We start from the raw sequence: 22113 nt of genomic DNA, 5'->3' as shown, positions 1-22113 counted from the left end.
ACCTATTTTTCTTGTTGGTTTATATAGTTTGGGGTTAAATCTTATGAAAACACTGGAAATTTGAACACTCACTGGACATCAAATAATTGTTGTCCATTTTTATGTGTGATTATGGCATTGTGGTTATGTTTAAAAAGCATCATTATCCTTTAGAGCTATATACTGTATTAGCTATCTATTGCTGTGTAACAAATTCCCCCAAAACTTAGCAGCTTAAAATCACACACATATATTATCCCAGAGATTCCATGAGTCAGAAGTCAGAGTGTGGCTTATCTGTGTCCTCTGTCTTAGGATCTTTTACCAAGCTGCAATCAATATGTTGGCCAGGGCCAGCATCTTATCTGAAGGCTTGACTGAGGAAGGATCTGCTTCCAAATTCACTTATGTTATTTGCCAGGATTTGCTTCCTCAAAGGCTATTGAAGTGAGGGCTCAGTTCCTCACTGATTGTTGGCTGGGGCATACTCTCAGTTCTTTTCCATAAGGGCCTCTCTAACATGGCAGCTTGTTTCATTAAAGCTAGCAAGGGCATGGGAGATGGGAAAGAGTCTCCTAGCAAGACAGAAGTCACAATCTTCTGTAATACAATCACAGAAGTGACATCACATTACTTTCACTGTATTCTATTAATTAGAAGGAGGACCTAGTGATTTTGCCCACATTCAATATGAGAGACAATTATGGCATGAATACCATATCCAAGGATAACTTGAAATCTATATATCTAAGTTCTATCAATGAGGATTTTTGTGCCTCCATTGAATTTATAAGCTCACTGAAGAGTTCCTTGGACCTGGATATATATTGGCTTTTATTTATTTTTAGCACAAGTAATCCACATTCTTTAAGAAAAACTGTAGTTGAGTATAAAGAAAAAAATCACCCAATTTCCCACAAGAGATAACCAGTTAACTTTTTAGTGTACATTTTTCAATTCTAAGTTTTATTAGTAGTAAATCCAGAAATATTTTTAATTTTCTTACCCTTTGAATTTTAATACTTCTCTCCACTGAATTCTCTCCACTTTTATGTTCTTCTAGTTGTTATGGTTCCTATTTAAGAACTGAGATCATAATATAAACACACAGTAGCCATTTAGACATTAATATGCATCAGAATTACCAAGAGTCCATATCTTTAAGAAAGTCATCAAGTGATTCTCACACAGGTGGCAGATTAGCATGCTTTTAGAAACACTAAGACATTATTGAATGTATCTAGTGTTCCTTTCTGAATTGCAAGTAATCTCCTCTAGAGAAGTGAAGTTACATATCCAAGGTTATTTTATTCAGGGACTAAGCTGAGACAAGAACTCAAAGCTCCTGACTCAGTTAATTGCACTTTGTTAAGTGCCTACCACTTGTCAGGCAGAAATTGCAGCTTGGGGAGCAGACACTGCAGTCCTGAACCAATAAGATCTATCTTTGGGGACTCCGCTAAATATCTGAAGATAAATCTGAAGATAGGGTGTCTTGCCTAATAGGTGGGGAAGGGGACAAAAATAGGTGAACACAGTTCACAACTCATGACCTTGTTTCACAATTATGTCAAGCAAATATAGTCCCCAATTTACAAAGAATTCTTGGGTTTATTCATCCGGCTAAAAGATCCAAATTTTGTGATGAAGTATTTATTGTGACCCTCCTGCTTTCATAAGGTTATTAAAAATAGTTTCCATTTCTTCTCAAGCTACAGAAGATATAAAAGAAAACAGATCAACCTATCTCACAGAAATGAGTCCCTGCATTAATCCTGTGGTATATTTAATTTCAGCATTTTTCTCTTCATGTATCAAACAGATAAATATAAGATTTGAAATAAAAAGAATAAACACAAAGACTTTTTAAAACCACTTTATTAATTTCACAATATATAATGAGCATCTTTCCATGCAATAGGTAAAATTCTCCTGCTAACAAAATCTGAAAAACACAACATTCAACTAGAAGCTGGTAATAGGAGACCCACCAGAAACGAGTGACTTCAATAGGTTTACAACAAAGGTACACCAGAACATGTAAGCTTAGGAAGCAGGTGTCTCCCTAGTAACATCAAGGAAAACATGAGGATTCAAGGCATAAGGCAAAACTCATCATGATGGTCATGGTGAGGGGGGTCAGTGCTAACTGCCCGCAAACTATGACTCAACTGCTTTTCCCTCAGCTGTCTCACCTCCTCCCCAATCCTTTCCATATTCTCTTCTCTCATCCTTGCCTGTGGCTCTTCGAGCCTCTGGATCATGTCCCATCTATATTGCAGGATGGATTGCCTAACATGGAACTGCCCACGATTTCCTCTAGGCACACCGCATTCACCAGTTTCCAAAGGGAGGGCCAAGTGCTCTCCTTTATTAGCATCTTGTTCCTTTTCATCCTTTTTTTCATTTTCCTGGTTGGTATTTTTCATGTAGATATTTTTTACCACTTGTTCCTCTTTGGATTCCATTTCTCCTAGGAGACAAAAGGCGAGAAAAGGATTGAATTTTTGGTGGACAGATCAGCACCAAGGACAGAGGCCTTCCTACTTATCTTTTAGAGCACTGGGTATCAAAGATTATTTTTTAAATTTCGTTTTTCCCACCTGAAAGGCTTCGTGCGTCCTCGAGGGGGCCCCCCAGTCACAGCCCTCCCCCAACCCTCTCACTTGTCTCTTCTCCCTCCCCCAAAACCCACCATTTTACCTACAGATCCATCCCCAGGTTTCTGTAAGCACGAAAATGGAGGACAGTGGATGGGGAAGCTGAGAGGGGGTCTCAGACTGGGCTCTGACCCCACCTCCGCCACTGTGCTCGCCCGTACCGACCTGGGCCTATCCTTGCAGTCTCCTCCTCCCGATTCTCGCCCCGAGCGCGCCGCCGCGACACTTGACACTTAGACCTGCAGGGCCCGGGTGGAGAGAGCGGGGACTGCTGCCAAGCGCTCGGCGCCGCGCGCGACCCGCCGCCGCCTGGCTCCTCCCCACTCCGGGGCTCCCCTGGTCGCCCTTCCCCTAGCGCCCCCCTCAATATCCCCCCAGCGGCGTTCACCATTCTCCTGCAGGAACTCGGGGGGTGATTTCCCATCGCTCTTAGTTGTTCTGCCGCCCTCCCTGGAACCCTGCCGCCCCTGCACCCCCCACCCCAGGGGGCCACTCTTTCTGTCCCAAGCATGCCGGATGTGGAGAAAGCTGGCCGGGCCCCGCTGCGTCGATCCCCCTCCGGTCTCCGGGGTCGGCTGTCCGCTGCCGCTCTGGCCTCGGCGCGTGCCCCGGGGCCCTTACCTGCTCCGCTTCCCGGGCCCGGGCCCGATGCCAGCCCGCCGTGCGCAGGGCAGCGGGGAACTGGTACCCAGACAGGAGTGATGACTGCTTCGAAGGCTGCGTGGCTCTGCAGCTTCCGGTCACGTGAGGGCCCCGAATCACCGCCTAACTCTCCCTCCTCCCCACAACCCCACCGGCCGCCCGGCGGGGAGTTCAACAGGACCCCCGCCACCTCCACACACACGAACTCCCTCACCACCCGTCCGTGCGCGAGGCCCCAGCGCATAGCAGCCCTGTCACTCAGCTCGGTCCTCTTCTGAGGGCCCCCAAGTAGCCTCACCACCCTGTGGCTGGGGTCTGCCCTTCTCTGGTTACCAGGAAGAGTGTCCATCTCATCCTCCCCCTGAGGTCTTGGCACTGGCCTTTTCTGCTTTCTCTCCTCCTCTCCCTGGCTGTAAATCTGCTTCCTAATAATATCTATTTTCTTTTTTAAAACTGGTATGCCTCAAAAAAATGAACATTATGAAATTTCATTTTTAAAAGACATACTTAACCTAGGAAAGTAAACACTTCGTTATTTATGTTCTCCTGCACACAGAAAATATCTCGCGACACAGAAAATATTTTTTCTGGACTCCACACAACTTCATTTTTAAAACATTCTAACTGGTTTCAACATTTTATGGAAAAAAAAGGGGAAATCTTCCTGAACACCATTGGTGTTTTGAAAATGAAGTAAATCTTCAGGGAGAAGTTCAGTTGTCAGATCTTGGCTATTTTATGGAAATAATCCATCTTTTTTTCCTTCTGGGACAAATTTCAAGTTTTATTAATAAATATATTTTATTCTATTATAATAAACATTCCTTAAATGTGGAAAAGCATTTGCTGACATCAGAAGTCATCTGCTAAAAGTTCATGGCTGTTACTAATGATGATTTTGAAGACCTAAGCAAAGGGAAGCTTGGTGAGTCAGAGGCAGGTGGAGGGATCCAGAGATAGATCATCCTTGTTCTGACAAGAGGTGGGGAAGGTGCTGGTCTTCTCACTGTACATTCCAGAGCCTCTCATTCAGGCTCCTGATGTTTGCTTACTCCAAACATATAGACGGAAAGGTGACCAAGGTAGTGACTTGAGTAAATTTCTCTGGTTCCTTCCCTCCATTTCCTCCCCAAATTCCCACCTAGTAACTCACTGCCCCAGATCCAGGGGGCGAATGCTCTCATACTGGAAACCAGATGAGGCTCTTCTACACTTCTATGGTGGCAGATTCCAAGAATCCTAGAGAAGTGACTGCTGGGCAGAGAGCCTTCCAAGTCTTCCTGCTCCCTCCTCTTTTTCGCCTTTTCCAGGTGGAAGCCTTCCTGGACTGTTTCTGCTCTCTCTCGCCTGGCCTAGGAAGTGCAGACTGCTGGGATCCTCACCCTAAGCTACTGTCGGGTGGAGAAAATCCCTTTTCTACCCTTCTTGTGTTCTTATGGCTGGACTAATAACAAAACTGACACAAGACCAGATTAACAGGAGAAAACCCCAGTTTAAGACGTATGTAGTGGAGATCATAGAGAGATCATGCTTGGAGAGTGAACAGAGCAGACAGTATATATATCTTTTACACAAAGAGGCAATAAGTTTGTGAGGAATGATAGGACAAAGAAACTTAGATTTAAGGTATGCAATTAGTGAGGAATTTCAGCAGAGTTTAGGCTTGAGGTAGTAAATTGCAAAGTTTGTTGACGCAGGCTTCTCCACCCCGAGTTCCCTCGCTCTGGAGATGAGGATGTAGGGAGAGCGCCTTTCACAGGGGAGATGTATTTCCTGCTTTCAGGGGGAACAGAGACAGGAGGGTCAGAAAGCCCTTTTTGCTTCTCAACTAACTGTAATTCAAACTAATCAATATGCTATTTTGGGATATTTTGGAGTGGCCTGCCCTGGGCTACAACACTACTCACCATCAAGACACTCGGGAAGGACCCAGCTTTGCTGCAGGGTCACTATCTGCCAGTCCATACCCACCCTAGTACTCCCTCATTTATGCCAGGACCTGAGGAACACTCCCTGCTGATCATCCTGAGTAACATTAGATTAGGCATTCTCACCACAGAAGTCTGTGAAACCTCTTAAATGTTATTCAGAATCATCTGTATATGTGAGGGGGATGGTAATATATTCAGAGTTTTTTGGGGAGAGGAGAAATACTTCTCAGCATATTCTCAAAAAAGGATGTGACTCCTTGCCCTTCAAAAAGTTTAAAAGTCTCAGGGCTGTCCTCGTCGCATAGTGGTTAAGTTCACACGCTCCACTTCAGCGATCTGGGGTTTGCTGGGTCGGATCCTGGGCCCTAACCTAACACTGCTCATCAGGTCATGCTGTAGCAGCGTCTCACATAGGAGAACTAGAATGACTTGCAACTACGATATACAGCTGTGTACTGGGGCTTTGGGGAAGAAAAAAAACCAAAACATAAACGAACAAAAAAAAAATAAAAAAAGGAAGATTGGCAACAGATGTTAGCTTAGGGCCAATCTTCCTCAACAAAAAAAAAAAAAAAAGAAAAAAGTTTGAAAGTCTCTATATATGCTGTCTCACTCTCTCTAATCATTTATTCTTACCTTAGACCTTCTTTTTCCTTTATTTTCTGCCTTACTATTCATTGGCCAACCCAGAACCTGGTCATCTTCCTTGAATCCCTCTTCATTTTCCCTTGTCTTAGGTTAATAACCAAATCTGACTAAGATTTTCTTTGTGTATTTTAAAAATAGCGTTATGGAGCTATAATTTAGATACCATAAGATTTCCCATTTGAAGTGTTTGCTTCAATGTTTTTTAATATATTCACAGATATGTGCAACCATCACCACAGCCAATTTTAGGACATTTTCATCACCTCAAAAAGAAACTCAAAAGTACTCTTTAACTATCTCTCCCTTATCCCTCAGATCCTCTCCAGGCCAAAGCAGCCACTAACACAATTTCTGTCTCTATAGATTTCCCTATTCTGGACATTTCATATAAATGAAATTATATAATATGTGTTCATTTGGGACTGGTTTTTTCATTTAACATAATTTTTCTAAGGTTCATGGCAGCAATATGATTAATAACTTGAGGCACTGCCAAACTGTTTTTCAAAGTGTTTGACCAACTACATTCCTATAAACAGTATACAAGTGTTCTGATTTCTCAACATCCTCCCTAATATTTGTTATTATCTGAAATTTTGATTCTAGCCATATTAGTGGAGATTAACGTGATATCTCAGGGTGGTTTTGATTTCCATTTCCCAGATGACTAATGATGTTGAGCATCTTTTCATGTTATAATTCTGCTTCTATTCTGATGTGTGGGTTTTTCCCCCCACACCATCAAGCACTTCTCCCCAACCAGCTGGGTTCCTACAATTCAACTCAATTCTGACACAATCTACCTGGAGATAGTATCAGATTCCACAGATTAAGAACTCAGTCCCACAAGACTGTTCTCCACTTCAGGTATGAATTCCAAGTCCAGGTTGTTACCTGTGCTTCTGTTCCACTGGCTATAAATCAGAGGTTCCTACGACCACCTCCTTAGGTTTGGTTAATTTGCTGGAGTGGCTTACAGAACTCAGGTAAACAGTGCACTCACTAGATTACCAGTTTATTACAAAGGATATTAAAGAACACAAATCAGCAGCCAGAAGAAGAGATACATAGGGCCCAGGTCTTGAACCAAAGAGCTTCTGTCTCCATGAAGTCTGGGACCTGGCACTGCAGCACATGGAAGCATTCTGGTTCACCAACCTGGAAGATCTGCCAACCACTTCCTTTTGGGTTTTTATGAGGCTTTATTACATAGACATAATTGATTAAATCATTAGCCATTGATGATTAATTCAACCTCCGCTCGCCTCCCCTTCCTGGAAACCAGGGAGTGAGAGTGAAAGTTCTAACCCGCTAATCATGGTTGGTTCACTTGGCAACCAGCCACCCCATCTTTAGTGAATTTCCAAGTTACTTCATTAGCATAAACTCAGTTGTGGTTGAAAGGAGGTTTTAGGAATAACAAGACACCCATTTTACCTTTATGGCTCTGAAGTGATTTTAGGAACTGAAGACAAAAAACTGAATGTTATAACGAAAGATGCTCCCATTCCTCTTATCTCTTAGGAAATTCTGAGGATTTTGGAAGCTCTGTGCCAGCGACAGGGACAAAGACCAAGTATATATTTCTTATTATAAATCACAATATTACACATGTGCTTATCAATCAGTTGCATGTATTCCTTGGAGAAATGTATATTCATATCCTTTGCCCATTGTTTAATTGTATTATTTTTCTTTTTATTATTGAGTTGTGAGAGTTTTTATATATTCTAGGTAGAAGTCCCTTATCAGATATGTGACTTACAAATATTTTAGTCCATTCCATGCATTGTCTTATCACTTTCTTAATGGTGCCCTTTAAAGCACAATAGTTTTAATTTCAATGAAGTCCACATTATCTATTTTTTCCTTTGTTGCCCATGTTTTTGTTGTCATATCTAAGAAATCTGCTTAATACAAACTCACAAACACTTAATCTCTATGCTTTTTTCTAAGAGTTTTATAATTATAGCTTTTACATTTAGGTCCTTGGTGCAGTTTGAGTTCATTTTTGTATAAGGTAGGAGGTAAGGGAGTAACTTTACATGTGGATATCCAGTTTTTCCAGCACCATTTCTTGAAAAGACTATTCTTTTCTCACTGAATTGTCTTTGAATGTTTGTTAAAATTCAGTTGACAATAGTCACATGGTTTTATTTCTAGATTCTCCATTCTATTGCATTGACCTATATGTCTATCTTTGTCTCAGTACCATATTATCTTATTTACCATTGCTTTGTACTAAATTCTGAAATTGAAAAGTGTGAGATCTCAAAAATCTTCTGCATTTTCAAGATTGTTTTGGTTATTCTGGGTCTCTTGCATTTCAATATGACCTTTAAGATCAGATTGTCAATTTTTTAAAAAAAAATTGCTGAAATTTTGATAGAGATTGTGGTAGATCTATAGATCACTTTGAGGTATATTGTCATCTAAAAAATATTAAGTCTTTCAATTCATGAACATGGATATCTTTTCATTTATTTGTATTTTACATTTCTTTCAACAATGTTTTGTAGTTTTCAAGTTTCAAGGGTTCCACTTCCTTAGTTACATTTATTCCCAAATATTTTATTGTTTTTGATGCTATTGTACATAAATTCGACTTCTCGATTTCCATTTCAAATCATTCATTGGTAATGTATAGAAATATAATTGATTTTTATGTATTGACCTTGTATCCTGCAATATAACTGAATTTGTTTATTAGCTCTGATAACATTTTTGTGTGTGTATGGCGAAAGGCAAAGTTCAACAAAAACCTATGGGCAACATCGTACATAATGGTGTCAGACTGAATGCTTTATCTCTAAGATCCAAAATAAAGCAAAGATTTACACTCTCATCAGTCTTATTAAAAAAGATTCTCAGTGGCTTTCTCAGTAGAAACCTCACAGACCAGAAGGCAGTGGGATGATATATTTAAAATGATGAAAGGAAAAAAATCAAATGAGAATTCTTTATCTAGCAAAACCGTCCTTCAAAAATGAGGGAGAAATTAAGACATTCCTAAATAAACAGGAACTGAGGGAGCTCATTACTGTAGGGCAGCAGAATTTTCTACCCCAAAATGGGTCTCTTTGGCCTGATTATTTTTAAGAACAAAAGACTCAGGAAGAAACTTTGACCTCCCCCCTCCAACTTCCTAAAAGAATTTAAGATAGGAAGCCTGTTCCAGTAAGGAGCTAATGCCATAGATAACTATAGTATAATATGAACTAGGTGTGGTATACGGGGGGCAACCTAGCAAAGCCCATTTGATCAAAGTCCTCTCCATGTCTCATTGTCTTTGAAAGGCATGGCAAACATCTGTTTACCAAACATTTGCTTTTCCATCCTCATGTGAATTGCTTTCCTCCCCTTTGAAGTCCCAAACCACTACCCTCAATGTCCTCATTTGTCTTTAGCTGAAGATGGTATTAAAGGCAGTGGCTTCAGTCATTTTGGCAAATTACTCAGTTTTCCTGTTTCTCCCATGTATACACATTATTAAATTTGTTTGATTTTCTCCTGTTATTCTGTCTCATGCCAATTTAATTCTTAGACCAGCCAGAAAAATCTAGAAGGGAAGAATAATTTTTTTATTCTACATTACCATTAAATCTTCCCTACAAGAAATGCTCTTGGGAGCCCTTCAAGTTGAAATGAAAGAGTGTAAGACAGTAACTAAAATCCATATAAAAGTGTAAATTTCTCTAGGAAAGGTAAATATATGTGAAAATATAAAAACCAGTATGAGTGTAATTTGGGGTCGAAAGTTAACTTTTTATTCTTCTTCAGGATTTAAAAGACAAAAGCATAAAAACTAATAATAAATTTATGTTAATGGGAACACAATATATGACAATGTAATTTGTGACATCAATAACATAAAATGGGGGAGGCAGAGTCAGAAAGTTGTAAAGTTTTGTATGCAATTAAAGTTAAGTTGATATCAGTTTAAAATAGATTGTTAAAACTTTGCATGTTATATGTAATCTCCATGATAACCACAGAGAATACCAGTAGAATATATGAAAAAAGAAGTAAGAAGGGAATTAAAATGTGTCACTATGAAAAATCAACTAAACGCCAAAGAAAGCAGCCATAGAAAAAATGAGGGACTGAAAAAAAAACCACACAAAACACTGCAAGACACACAGAAAACAAAAAACAAAATGGCAATAGTAAGTTATTTCCTATCAGTAATTACTTTAAATGTAAATGGATTAATCTCCCCAATCAAAAGACATAGATTTAGAAAACATGATTGAACTACATGCGATCTACAAGGGATTCACTTTAGATCTAAAGACATACGTAAGTTGAAAGTGAAAGGCTAGAAAAAGATTTCTATGCAAATAATAACCAAAGGATAACAGGTATTAATACCAGACAAAATAGTTTTAATTCTAAAACTATTACAAGAGGCAAAACATGACTTAAATGATGATAATAGGGTTAATTTGCCAAGAAGATATAATAATTATAAACATATATGTGCCAAACATCGCTGCTCCTAAGTATATAAAGCAAACATAGATAGAATTATGGGGAGAAATAGACAGCTTTCCAATAATAGTAGGAGACTTCAATGCCCCACATTCAATAACTGATAGACCAAGTTAACTAAAGATCAATAAGAAAATAGAGGACTTGAACAACTCTAGACTAATTGGACCTAACAGACGTATACAGAACACTCCATCCAACAACAAGGGAACACACATTTTTCTCAAGTGCTCATGGAATAATCTCCAGGATATACCAGAAGTTAGGCCACAAAGCAAGTCTTAATCAATTTTAACAAACTAAAGTCATACAAAGTATTTTTTTATTACAATGGAATGAAAACAGAAATCAATAGAAGAAGGAAAACTGGCAATTAAACAACATATTCTTAATTAACCAATGAGTCATAGAAGATATTACAAGGGAAATTGGAAAATATCTCGAGACAAATTAAAAGGAAAACACAACATACCAAAACTTACAGGTTGCAGTGAAAGCAGTTCTAGGAAGAAAATTTGTAGATAAACACATTAAAAAAAGAATATCTCAAATCAACAAAATAATTTTAACCCTAAAGAACTAGAAAAAGAAAAACAAACTAAACCCAAAGCTAGCACAGGAAAGGAAATAATAATGATTAGAGAAGAGATAAATAGAGAATAGAAAAACAATAGAGAAAATTAATGAAACCAAAAATTGGTTCTTCAAAAAGATTTTAAAAGTTAACAAATCTTTTGCTAGACTGGCCAAGAAAAAAGAGAGAAATCTCAAATAACCAAAATCAGAAAAGAAAGAGAGAGTATTACAATAGATTTTACAGAAGTAAAAATGATTATAAAAGATTAATATGAACAATTGTACCATCAAATTGGATGATCTAGATGAAATGGATAAATTCCTAGAAACACACAACCTACCAAGGCTGAATCATACAAAGATAAAAAATCTGAATAGACCTACAACTAGTAAGGAGATTGAGTCAGTAATTAAAAACCTCCCAACAAAGGAAAGGCTAAGTACAGATGGCTTTCTTGATGAATACAAGCAAAGATTTAAAGAAAAAATTAATACAAACACTTCTCAAATTCTTCCAAAATTTGGAAAGGAGGAAACACTTCCCAACTCATTCTATAAAGCCAGAATTACCCTGATATCAAAATGAAACAAAGATATTATAAGAAAACTACAGAACACTATCTGTTAAGAATATTGATGCAAAAATCCTCAACAATATACTAGCATATCACATTCAACAGCATATTAACAAGATTTTACACCATGACCAAGTGAGATTTATTCCTGGACTGCAAGAGTGGTTGAACATAGAAACATCAAACAATGCAATGCATCACATTAACAAAATAAAGTGGAGTGGGGGAGGGACAAGATAATTTCAACTGATTTAGAAAAAGCATTCAAAAAAATTCAACCTTTCATTATAAAACACTCAATAAACTAGAAATAAAAGAAAACTACATCAATGTAATAAAGGTCATATTTAAGAAAAAACACTACAGCTAAAATCACACTCAATGGTGAAAGATTAAAAGTTTTTTCTCTAAGATCAGGAACAAGACAAGAATGCCCACTTTTACCACTTGTTTTCAGTATAGTACTGGAAGTTTTAGCCAGAGGAATTAGACAAGAAAAATTAAAAGGCATACATATTAGAAAAGAAGTAATATTACCCCTGTTAGCAGATAAAATTATCTTTTATGTAGAGAGCCCTAAATATGCCACAAGAAAACTTTTAGAATTAATAAATTCAGCAACATTTATTGATACAAAATCAACACACAAAAACCGTCCGTGTTTCTATACACAAATAATGAACAATCAAAAAGGATATTAAGAAAACAATTCCATTTACAATAGAATCAAAAAGAATAAGATAATTAAAAATAAACTTAACCAAAGATGTGAAAGGTTTGTACATCAAAAATTACAAAATATTGCTGAAAGAAATTTAAGAAGACACAAGCAAATAGAAAGGCATCCTGTGTTCATCAACTGGAAGACTCAATATTGTTAAAATGTCAATAATGCCCAAAGTGATCTACAAATTTAATACAATCCTTATCAAAATCCCAATGGTTTTTCTGCAGAAATAGAAAAATCCATCCTAAATTTCATATAGAATCTCAAGGGACCCTGATTAGTCAAAACAGTCTTGAAAAAGAACAAAGTTGGAGGTCTCCTACTTCCTCATTTCAAAATTTAATACAAAGCTGCAATAATCAAAACAGTTTAGTATTGGCAAAAAGAAAGGCATATAGATGAATGGAATAGAACAGAGAATCCGGAAATAAACTCTAGCATACAAGGTCAAACACTTGTCAACAATCATGTCAAGACCATTCAATGGGATAGCTACAGTTTTTTCAACAAATGTGAGGAAACTAGATATTCATATAGAAAATAATCGGGGCTGGCTCCCTGGTCGAGTGGTTAAGTTCGCATGCTCCGCTGTGGCGGCCCAGGGTTCGGATCCTGGGCACGGACATGGCACCACTCGTCAGGCTAGGTTGAGGCGGTGTCCCACAACCCACAACTAGAAGGACCTGCAACTAAAATATACAACTGTGTACAGGGGAGTTTGGGGAGATAAAGCAGAAAAAAAAAAGATTGGTAACAGTTGTTAGCCCAGGTGCCAATCTTTAAAAAAAAAAAAAGAAAGAAAATAATGAAGTAATAACCTATGTTAAACCACACGCAAAAATTAACTCAAAATGGAAGAAAGACCTAAATGTAAGAGGTAAAAGTATAAAACTGTTAGAAGAAAACATAAGAGACAAGCTTCATGACATTGGATTTGCCAAATATTTCTTGGATATGACATCAAAACATAGGCAACAATACAAAATAATGGATAAATTGGATTACATTAAAATTAAAAATTTCTTGCATCAGAGGACAGTATCAACAGAGGGAAAAGGGAAAATATTTGCAAATTGAACATCCAATAAGGAACTAATATCCAGAATATGTAAAGAATTCCTACAACTCAACAACAAAAAGCAAACAACCCAATTCAAAAATGGACAAAGGGAGAGACGTCCACAACATGGTGGAGTGAGCAGTTTTCTTTGCTCTCCCCCTTCAAATCTACAACTAACTGGACATTCATCGGTCAACAAAGGATATCCACACAGCATCTCAGGATGCCTGAGAGACCCGTGCTGCTATACATTGGAAGGTGGACTGTCTTCCCCCTGGGAGGTGGTGGAGATAGGTGAAAACTCTCTGACCCCCAACCCCTGGACAGCCTAGTACCTGCAAGTGACTTTCTTCCAGCAGACACACTCATAGCATCACCACGCACCAAGGGCAGGCGTGTGTGTGCATCAGTGGAGTGACGGTGGAAAAAGGTGACTACAGCCCTACCTAAGCCCCCCCACAATTGCCCCTAAGCCCAGTGGGAAAATCCATGGTCCCACAGCAGCTGCAGGGAAAGCCTCTGCTCAGAATTAGCAGAGAGGCCCCACCCAGCATTCAGAATGCTGGGAGGCTCCGGGACAGGAGGATCCTGGGTGGTGCAGCAGCCCACCAGCCACCTCTGACTCACAGACTCTGGCTGTGTCCCAGAGGTGGCAAGGGACACCCAGTGAGCCTGTGGGAGTGGGTGGTGGCAGGTTGGAGTCCCAGCAAGCCTGCTCCACAGGCCAGGGGGAAAATCCATGGTCCCACAGCAGACACGGTGAAAGCCTCTGTGCAGCATTAATGGAGAGGCTCCGCCCGGCAATCACAAGGCTGGAAGGCCTTGAGGCAGAAGTAGCACAGCTGGGTGAGCTAACCACAGACTGCAGTAGATACCCATAGCTCTGCTGTGGCCCATAGTGGACAAGTGAGATCTTGCAGGCCCTGATGGTGACAGAGCTGTGAATATAGGTGAACCTGCTCCTGGCCACTGTGAAAGCCCATAATACTGCTGCAGGCCCTAAGGAGGGAGCGCATCTAGGTGGTCTGCGACAGTAGGCACCAGCAACCTGAGGCCCCCTTGTGATTGTCCCCACAGCTGATGAGAAACCCCACAGGACCACTGTGACCACGAGGAGGGGCCCAGGTCTGGTCAGCAAGAGCTGACAGGGATCCTAGTCAGTGTAGCTTAAATAGCTGCTCCTGCCCCCACTCCAGTAGAAGCAAGTGGAACCAAAAACTAAACTCTATCTCTTTGGGGAGGCACAAATACACGCCATCAAGCAATATGAAAAAATATATTAAATCTCCAGAACAGAAGGAAAATGGCAACTACCCAGAAAACAATCCCACAGACAATGAAATCTATAACCTAAATGACAATGAATTCAAAATAGCCATCATTAAAAAACTCAATGAGTTAAAATAGAATACAGATAGACAACTCAACGAGATCAGTACGTATGTCACAAAATAGCTTGATACTATAAAGAAGAACCAATCAGCAATATTGGAGATAAAGAACACAATGGAGGAGATTAAGAAAAATCTGGACTCTCTGAACAGTACGGTCAATAATATGGAGGACAGAATTAGCAATTTAGAGGATAGGAATATAGAAATGCTGCTGATAGAGGAGGAGAGAGAACTAAAACTAAAAAGAAAGAAAGAAACTCTCTGAGAATTATCCAACTTAATTAGGAAATACAACATAAAGATTATAGGTATCCCAGAGGGCGAAGAGAAGGAGAAGGGGGCAGAAAGCCTGTTCAAAGAAATAATGGCTGAGAACTTTCCAAACCTGGGGAGAGAGATGGAACTTCATGTGACAGATGCCAATAGATCTCCAAACTTTATCAATGTAAAAAGACCAACCCCAAGCCATATAGTAGTGAAGCTTGCAAAAGTCAATGACAAAGAGAAAATACTAAGGGCAGCAAGGCAAAAGAAAATAACCTACAAAGGAACCCCCATAAGGCTGTCAGCAGATTTCTCAGCAGATACGTTACAGGCTAGAAGAGAGTGGAATGGTATATTCAAAACTCCAAAGGACAAAAACCTGCAGCCAAGAATACTCTATCCAGAGAAAATATCCTTCAAATATGATGGAGAAATAAAAACTTTCCCAGATAAACAAAAGTTAAGGGAGTTCATTGCCACAAGACCTCCCCTACAAGAAATGCTCAGGAAGCCCCTCATACCTGAAAAATCAAAAGAAGGAAAGGGGTTACAAAACCCAGAGCAAAGGAGACAAGTAGAAAGACAAAATAAGAAAGTTGCAGCTCTCCATCAGAACAGGTTAGCAAAAGTTAAGTATAACATTAAAGATAAAAGGAAGGGAAACACCAAGAATAAATATAATCTTGTCATTTTAACCACAAACTCACAGCACAAGAAGGAAGAAAAAAATCTGACAATAACAACCTACAAGGGGAAGAGGAAAAGGATGGAACGTCTTAATCTAAGGAAATAAGAGGCTGTCAGAAAATGGACTATCTCATCTATGAGATGTTTTATACAAACCACTTGGTAACCACTAAACAAATAACAAGATTAAAGACACAAATTACAAATAAGAAGAAAGCCAATAGAGAAATCTACCTACCTGAATTAGTAGCCCAAAAATCATGGGACGAGAAACAGAGGAAATGCAAGCGAACCAGAAAATAAGTGTTTCCTGGAGGCAGCATATTGTTGGGTCTCATTCTTTAATCCATCCTGCCACTCTGTGTCTTTCGATTGGATAGTTCAATCCATTTACATTTAGAGTGATTATTCAAATGTGGGGGCCTAACACTGCCATTTTATCACTTGTTTTCTGGTTCGCTTGCATTTCCTCTGCTTCTTGTCCCATGATTTTAAGGCATCTCTTACATAAGGCCACCTCTCCAACATCAGGAGATCTAGCTGACCTACCTAATGCATAGATATAAGCAGAGAGAAAGAGGCAAAATGAGGAGACAAAAGAATACATTCCAAGTAAAGGAACAGGACTAAGCCACAGAAAAAGAGCTAAACAGAACAGAGCTAAACAATCTACCTGACAAAGCGTAAAAACTAATAGTCATAAGGATACTCACTGATCTTGGGAGAAGAATGGATACACTAGAGAGACTTTTAACAAAGAACTGGAAAATATAAAAAATAACCAATCGAAAATGAAGAATATAACACTGGAAATGAAAAATTCATGAGAGGGACTCAATAGCAGAGTAGATGATACAGAAGAATGGATCAGCGAGCTGGACAACAGACTAGAGCAAATCTTCCAAGCTGAACAGATAAAAGAACAAAGAATTAAAAACAATGAGGACAGTCTAAGGGAACTCTGGGACAACATCAAGTACAGTAACATTCGTATTATAGTTGTCTAAGAAGGAGAAGAGAGACAAAGGGGCAGAGAATCTATTTGAAGAAATAATAGCTGAAAACTTTCCTAACCTAAGGAAGGAAACAGACACACAGGTACAGGAAGCATGGAGAGCACCAAAGAAGATAAACTCAAAGAGGCCCACACAAAGACACATTATAATTAAAATGTCAAAAATTAAAGAGAAAGAGAGAATCCTAAAAGCTTCAGGAGAAAGGAAACAAGTGACATACAAAGGAAAGCCCATAAAGCTATCAGCAGATTTCTCAACTGAAACCCTACAGGCTAGAAGAGAGTAGCACGATTTATTTAAAGTGCTTAAAGGAAAAAATCTACAGCCAAGAATGCTCTACATGGCAAGGTTATCATTTAAAATCAAAGGAGAGGAAGAGTTTCCAAGACAAGCAAAAACCAAAGGAGTTTACCAACGAGAAATCAGCTTTACAAGAAATGCTAAAGGGACTTATTTAAGAGGAAAAGAGAAGACCACAAAGAAGAATAAGAAAATTATCCCCCCAAAAAACAACCAACAAACAATAAAATCACTGGTAAAGGCAAATACACACTAAAGGTAGCAGATCAACCACCTATGAAGCTAATATGAAGGTCAAAACACAGAAGTACTAAAATTATCTATTTCCTTGTTAAAAGGGTAAGAGATATACACATACAAAAAAGAGGTTTAGATGGGATATCAAAAACAAAATGTGGGAGGACAGGAGTCAAAGAGTACAGCTTTTAGCAAGAGGACAAACCAAGGAGACCATCAACTGAATATAGATTGCTATATACGTAGGTTACTATGTATGAACCTCATGGTAATCATAACTCAGAAATCTATAATAAATACACAAAAAATAAGAGAAAGGAACCCAAATATAATATTAAAGAAAGCCAACAAACCACAAGGGAAGAGACTAAGAGAAGAAGAAAGAAACAAAGAAGAACTACTAAAACACCCCGCAAAAAGTAACAAAATGGTAGTAAGTACATTTTTATCAATAGCTACTTTGAATGTAGATGGACTAAATGCTCCAATCAAAAGGCATAGGGTGGCTAATTGGCTAAAAACATAAGACTCATATACATGTTGTGTATAAGAGACACACTTAAGACCTAGAAACTCACTAACAGAAAGTGAAGGGATGGAAGAAGATACTCCACGCAAATGGTAATGAAAAGAAAGCTGGGGTAGCAATACTTATACCAGACAAAATAGACTGTAAAACAAAAACTGTAACAAGAGAGAAAGAAGGGCACTACATAATGATAAAGGGCACAACCCAACAAGAGGATATAATACTTGCAAATATCTACGTACCCAACAGAGAAGCACCTAAATATATAAAGCAATTATTAACAGACATAAAAGGAGAAATAGATAGTAACACAATAATAGCAGAGGACTAACACTCCACTTACACCAATGGATGGAGCATCCAAACAGAAGATCAATAAGGAAACATTGGCCTTCAATGCCACATTAGACCAGATGGACTTTAGTAGATATATACAGAACAGTTCATCCAAAAACTGCAGAATACACATTCTTTTCAAATGCACATGGAGCATTCTCCAAGATTGATCATGTATTAGGCCACAAAACAAGTCTCAATAAATTGAAGAAGAATGAAATAACACCAAGCATCTTTTCTGACCACAATCATATGAAACTAGAAATCAACTACAGGAAGAAAGTCAGAAAAGACACAAATATGTGGAGATTAAACAAAATGCTGCTGAACAACCATTAGGTCAACAAATAAATCAAAGGAGAAATCAAAAAACACCTGGAGACAAATGAAAGTGAAAATATGACATGCCAAAATTTGTGGGATACAGCAAAAGTGGTCCTAAGAGGGAAGTTTATAGCAATACAGATCTACCAGAACAAAGAAGAAATATCTCAAATAAGCAATCTAACAGTACAACTAAAGGAACTGGAAAAAGAAGAAGAAACAAAGCCAAACTCAGTATAAGGAAGGAAATAATAAAAATCAGAGCAGAAATAAATCAAATAGAGACTAAAAAAATAATAGAAAAAAATCAATGAAACCAAGAGCTGATTCTTTGAAAAGATAAACAAAAGTGACAAATCTTTAGCTAAACTCACCAAGAAAAAAAAGGACAGGGCTCAAATAAATAAAATCAGAAATGAAAGACGAGAAATTACAATGGACACCTTAGAAATACAAAAGATTATTAGAGAACACCACGAAAAGCTATACACCAACAAACTGGGTAATCTACAAGAAATGGATCAATTCTTAGTATGATACAACCTTCCAAAACTCAATCAAGAAAAAATACAGAATTTGAATAGACCAATCACCAGTAAGGAGATCAAAACAGCAATCAAAAACCTCCCCAAAAATAAAACTCCAGGACAAGACGGCCTACCTGGTGAATTCTACCAAACATTCAAAGAAGACTTAATACCTATCCTTTTCAAACTCTTCCAAAATATTGAAGAGGAGGGGATGCTTCCTAACTCCTTCTACAAAGCCAACATTATCCTGATATCAAAACCAGACAAGGACAACACAAAAAAAGAAAATTACAGGCCAATATCACTGTTGAGCATCAATGCAAAATCCTCAACAAAATACTAGCAAATCGAATAGAAGAATACATTAAAAATATCACACTCGATGATCAAGTTGGATTCATTCCAGGGATGCAGGGATAATTCAACATTCACAAATCAATCAACGTGATACACCGCATTAACAAAATGAAGAATAAAAATCACATGATCATCTCAATAGATGCAGAAAAAGTATTTCACAAGATACAGCATCCATTTATGATAAAATCTCTAAATAAAATGTGTATAGAAGGAAAGTACCTCAACATAATAAAGGCCATATGTGACAAACCCACAGCTAATATCATTCTCGACAGAGAAAAACTGAAAGCCATCCTTCTAAGAACAGGAACCAGACACTCATTTACCATAATGTTAGAAGTCCTACCAGAGCAATCACACAAGAGAAAGAAATAAAAGGGATCCAAATTGGAAAGGAGGAAGTGAAACTGTCACTATTTGCAGATGAGATGATTTTAAAGATAGAAAACCCTAAAGAATCCACCAAAAATATTTTAGAAATAATAAATAAATATGATGAAGTTGCAGGATACCAAATCAACATACAAAAATCAGTTGTGTTTCTATACACTAACAACGAAGTAGCAGAAAGAGAAATTAAGAACACAATCCCATTTACGATTTCAACAAAAAGAATAAAATACCTGGGAATAAATTTAACCAAAGAGATGAAAGATCTGTACATTGAAAAGTATAAAACATTGCTGAAAAAAGTTGGAGAAGACAGAAAGAAATGGAAAGATATTCCATGCTCTTGGATTGGAAGAATTAACATAGTTAAAATGTCCATACTTGCCAAAACAATCTACAGAGTCAATGCAATCCCTATCAAAGTTTCAACAACATTTTTCACAGAAATAGAACAAAGAACATTATAATTTATATGGAACAGCAAAAGACCCCGAATAACCAAAGGATTCCTGAGAAAAAAGAACAAAGCTGGAGGTATCACACTCCCTGATTTCAAAATATACTACAAAGTCATAGTAACCAAAACCATGGTACTGGCACAAAAACAGACTCATAGATCAATGGAACAGAACCAAGAGCCCAGAAATAAACCCATGAATCTATGGACAGCTAATTTTCAACAACAGAGCCAAGAACATACAATGGAGAAAGGAAAGTCTCTTCAATAAATGGTGTTGGGAAACTGAACAGCCACACGAAAAGAATGAAAGTAGACAATTATCTTACACCGTACACAAAAATTAACTCGAAATGGATTAAAAACTTGAATGTAAGACCTGCAACCATGAATCTTCTAGAGTAAGACATAGTCAGTACTCTTTTTGACATTGGTCTCAGCAGCATATTTTCGTGTCCTATGTCTGACTGGGCAAGGGAAGTAATAGAAAAAATAAACAAACGGGACTACATCAAGCTAAAAAGCTTCTGCACAGCAAAGGAAACCATCAACAACAAAAAAGACAACCTAACAGCTGGGAGAAGATATTTGCAAACCATATAGCTGATAAGGGGTTAATATTCAAAATACATAAAAACTCATACATGTTAAAAACAAAGAAAATAACAACCCAATTAAAAAATGGGCGAAGGGTCTGAACAGACATTTCTCCAAAGAAGATATACAGATGGCCAACAGGCACATATAAAGATGTTCAACATCACTAATTATCAGAGTAATGCATATCAAAACTACAATGCATATCAGCTCATGCCCATCGGAATGGCTATAATTAACAACACAGGAAATAACAAGTGTTGGAGAAGATGTGGAGAAAAGAGAACTCTCACACATTGCTGGTGGGAATGCAAACTGGTGCAGCACTATATAAAACATTATGGAGATTCCTCAAAAAATTAAGAATAGAATTATCATATGATCCAGCTATTCCACTGCTGGGGATTTATCCAAAGAATGTGAAAACATAAATGCATAAAGATATATGCACCCCTATGTTCATTGCAGCATTTTTCACAATAGACAAGACTTGGAAGCAATCTAGGTGTCCATCAAGGGACGAATGGATGAACAAGTTGTGGTATATATACACAATGGAACATTACTCAGCCATGAAAAGGATGAAATCTTGTCATTTGTGACAACATGGATGGACCTTGAGGGTATTATGCTAAGTGAAATAAGTCAGAGGGAGAAAGTCAAATACCATATGATCTTACTTATAAATAGAAGATGAAAACAACAACAAACACATAGAGATAGAAATTGGATTGGTGGTTACCAGAGGGGAAGGGGGGGAAGGTGGAGAGTGAAAGGGGTGATTAGGCACACACGTGTGGTGATGGATTGCACTTAGTCTTTGGGTAGTGAACATGATGTAATGTACACAGAAATTGAAATATAATGATGCACTTGAACGTACACTTGAAATTTATATAACGTTATAAACCAATGTTACTGCAATAAAATTTAATAGAATAAAATAAAATAGTAATTTACTTTCTTGCAAAAACAAAGAAACAAAAAACAGGAAACAGCAAGTGTTGGAAAGGATGTTGACAAATTGAAAACCTAGTACATTGCCAATGAGAATGTAAAATGGTGCAGCTGTTGTGCAAAACAGTCTGGCAACTCGTCAAAAAATTAAACATAGAGTTATCATGTGATACATCAATTCTACTTCTGGGCATATACCCAAAAGAACTGATAGCAAGGACTCTATCAGATATTTTTACACCCATGTTCATAGCATTATAAGTCACAATAGCCAAAAAGTGGAAGAAACCAAAATGTCTCTTTGACAGATAAATGGATAAACAAAATGTGGTATATACATTCAATGGGATATCATTCATCCTTAAAATGGGAGGATATTGTGAGACATGCTATAACATGCATGAACCTCAAAGACATCATTCTGAGTGAAATAAGCCTGTCACAAA

The 22113-nt window shown here is 38.0% G+C and overlaps 1 protein-coding gene across 3 annotated transcripts; it reads right to left on the bottom strand.

Annotated features, from left to right (window-relative positions):
* Positions 1–1839: 1839 nt before the first annotated feature.
* On the bottom strand, positions 1840–3668 carry LOC102150299 (protein BEX1). Of its 3 annotated transcripts, none has more exons than XM_005614372.4 (3): positions 3261–3398; positions 2805–2878; positions 1840–2452 (listed from the first exon to the last, which is right to left on the bottom strand). In XM_005614372.4, the coding sequence occupies exon 3, from the start codon at positions 2445–2447 to the stop codon at positions 2073–2075; it is 375 nt and encodes a 124-aa protein (XP_005614429.3). In that variant the 5' UTR covers positions 2448–2452; positions 2805–2878; positions 3261–3398; the 3' UTR covers positions 1840–2072. The 3 variants fall into 3 exon arrangements, with proteins under 3 accessions (XP_005614429.3, XP_070114474.1, XP_023489398.2); XM_070258373.1 differs by lacking the exon at positions 3261–3398 and adding an exon at positions 3028–3050; XM_023633630.2 differs by lacking the exon at positions 2805–2878 and having other exon boundaries at positions 3261–3668.
* Between the last annotated feature and the right edge of the window lie 18445 nt (positions 3669–22113).

Source organism: Equus caballus, chromosome X, assembly GCF_041296265.1.
Source record: "Equus caballus isolate H_3958 breed thoroughbred chromosome X, TB-T2T, whole genome shotgun sequence".
In the NCBI taxonomy this organism is placed as follows: domain Eukaryota; kingdom Metazoa; phylum Chordata; class Mammalia; order Perissodactyla; family Equidae; genus Equus; species Equus caballus.
This window is presented reverse-complemented; position numbering and strand designations above follow the sequence as displayed.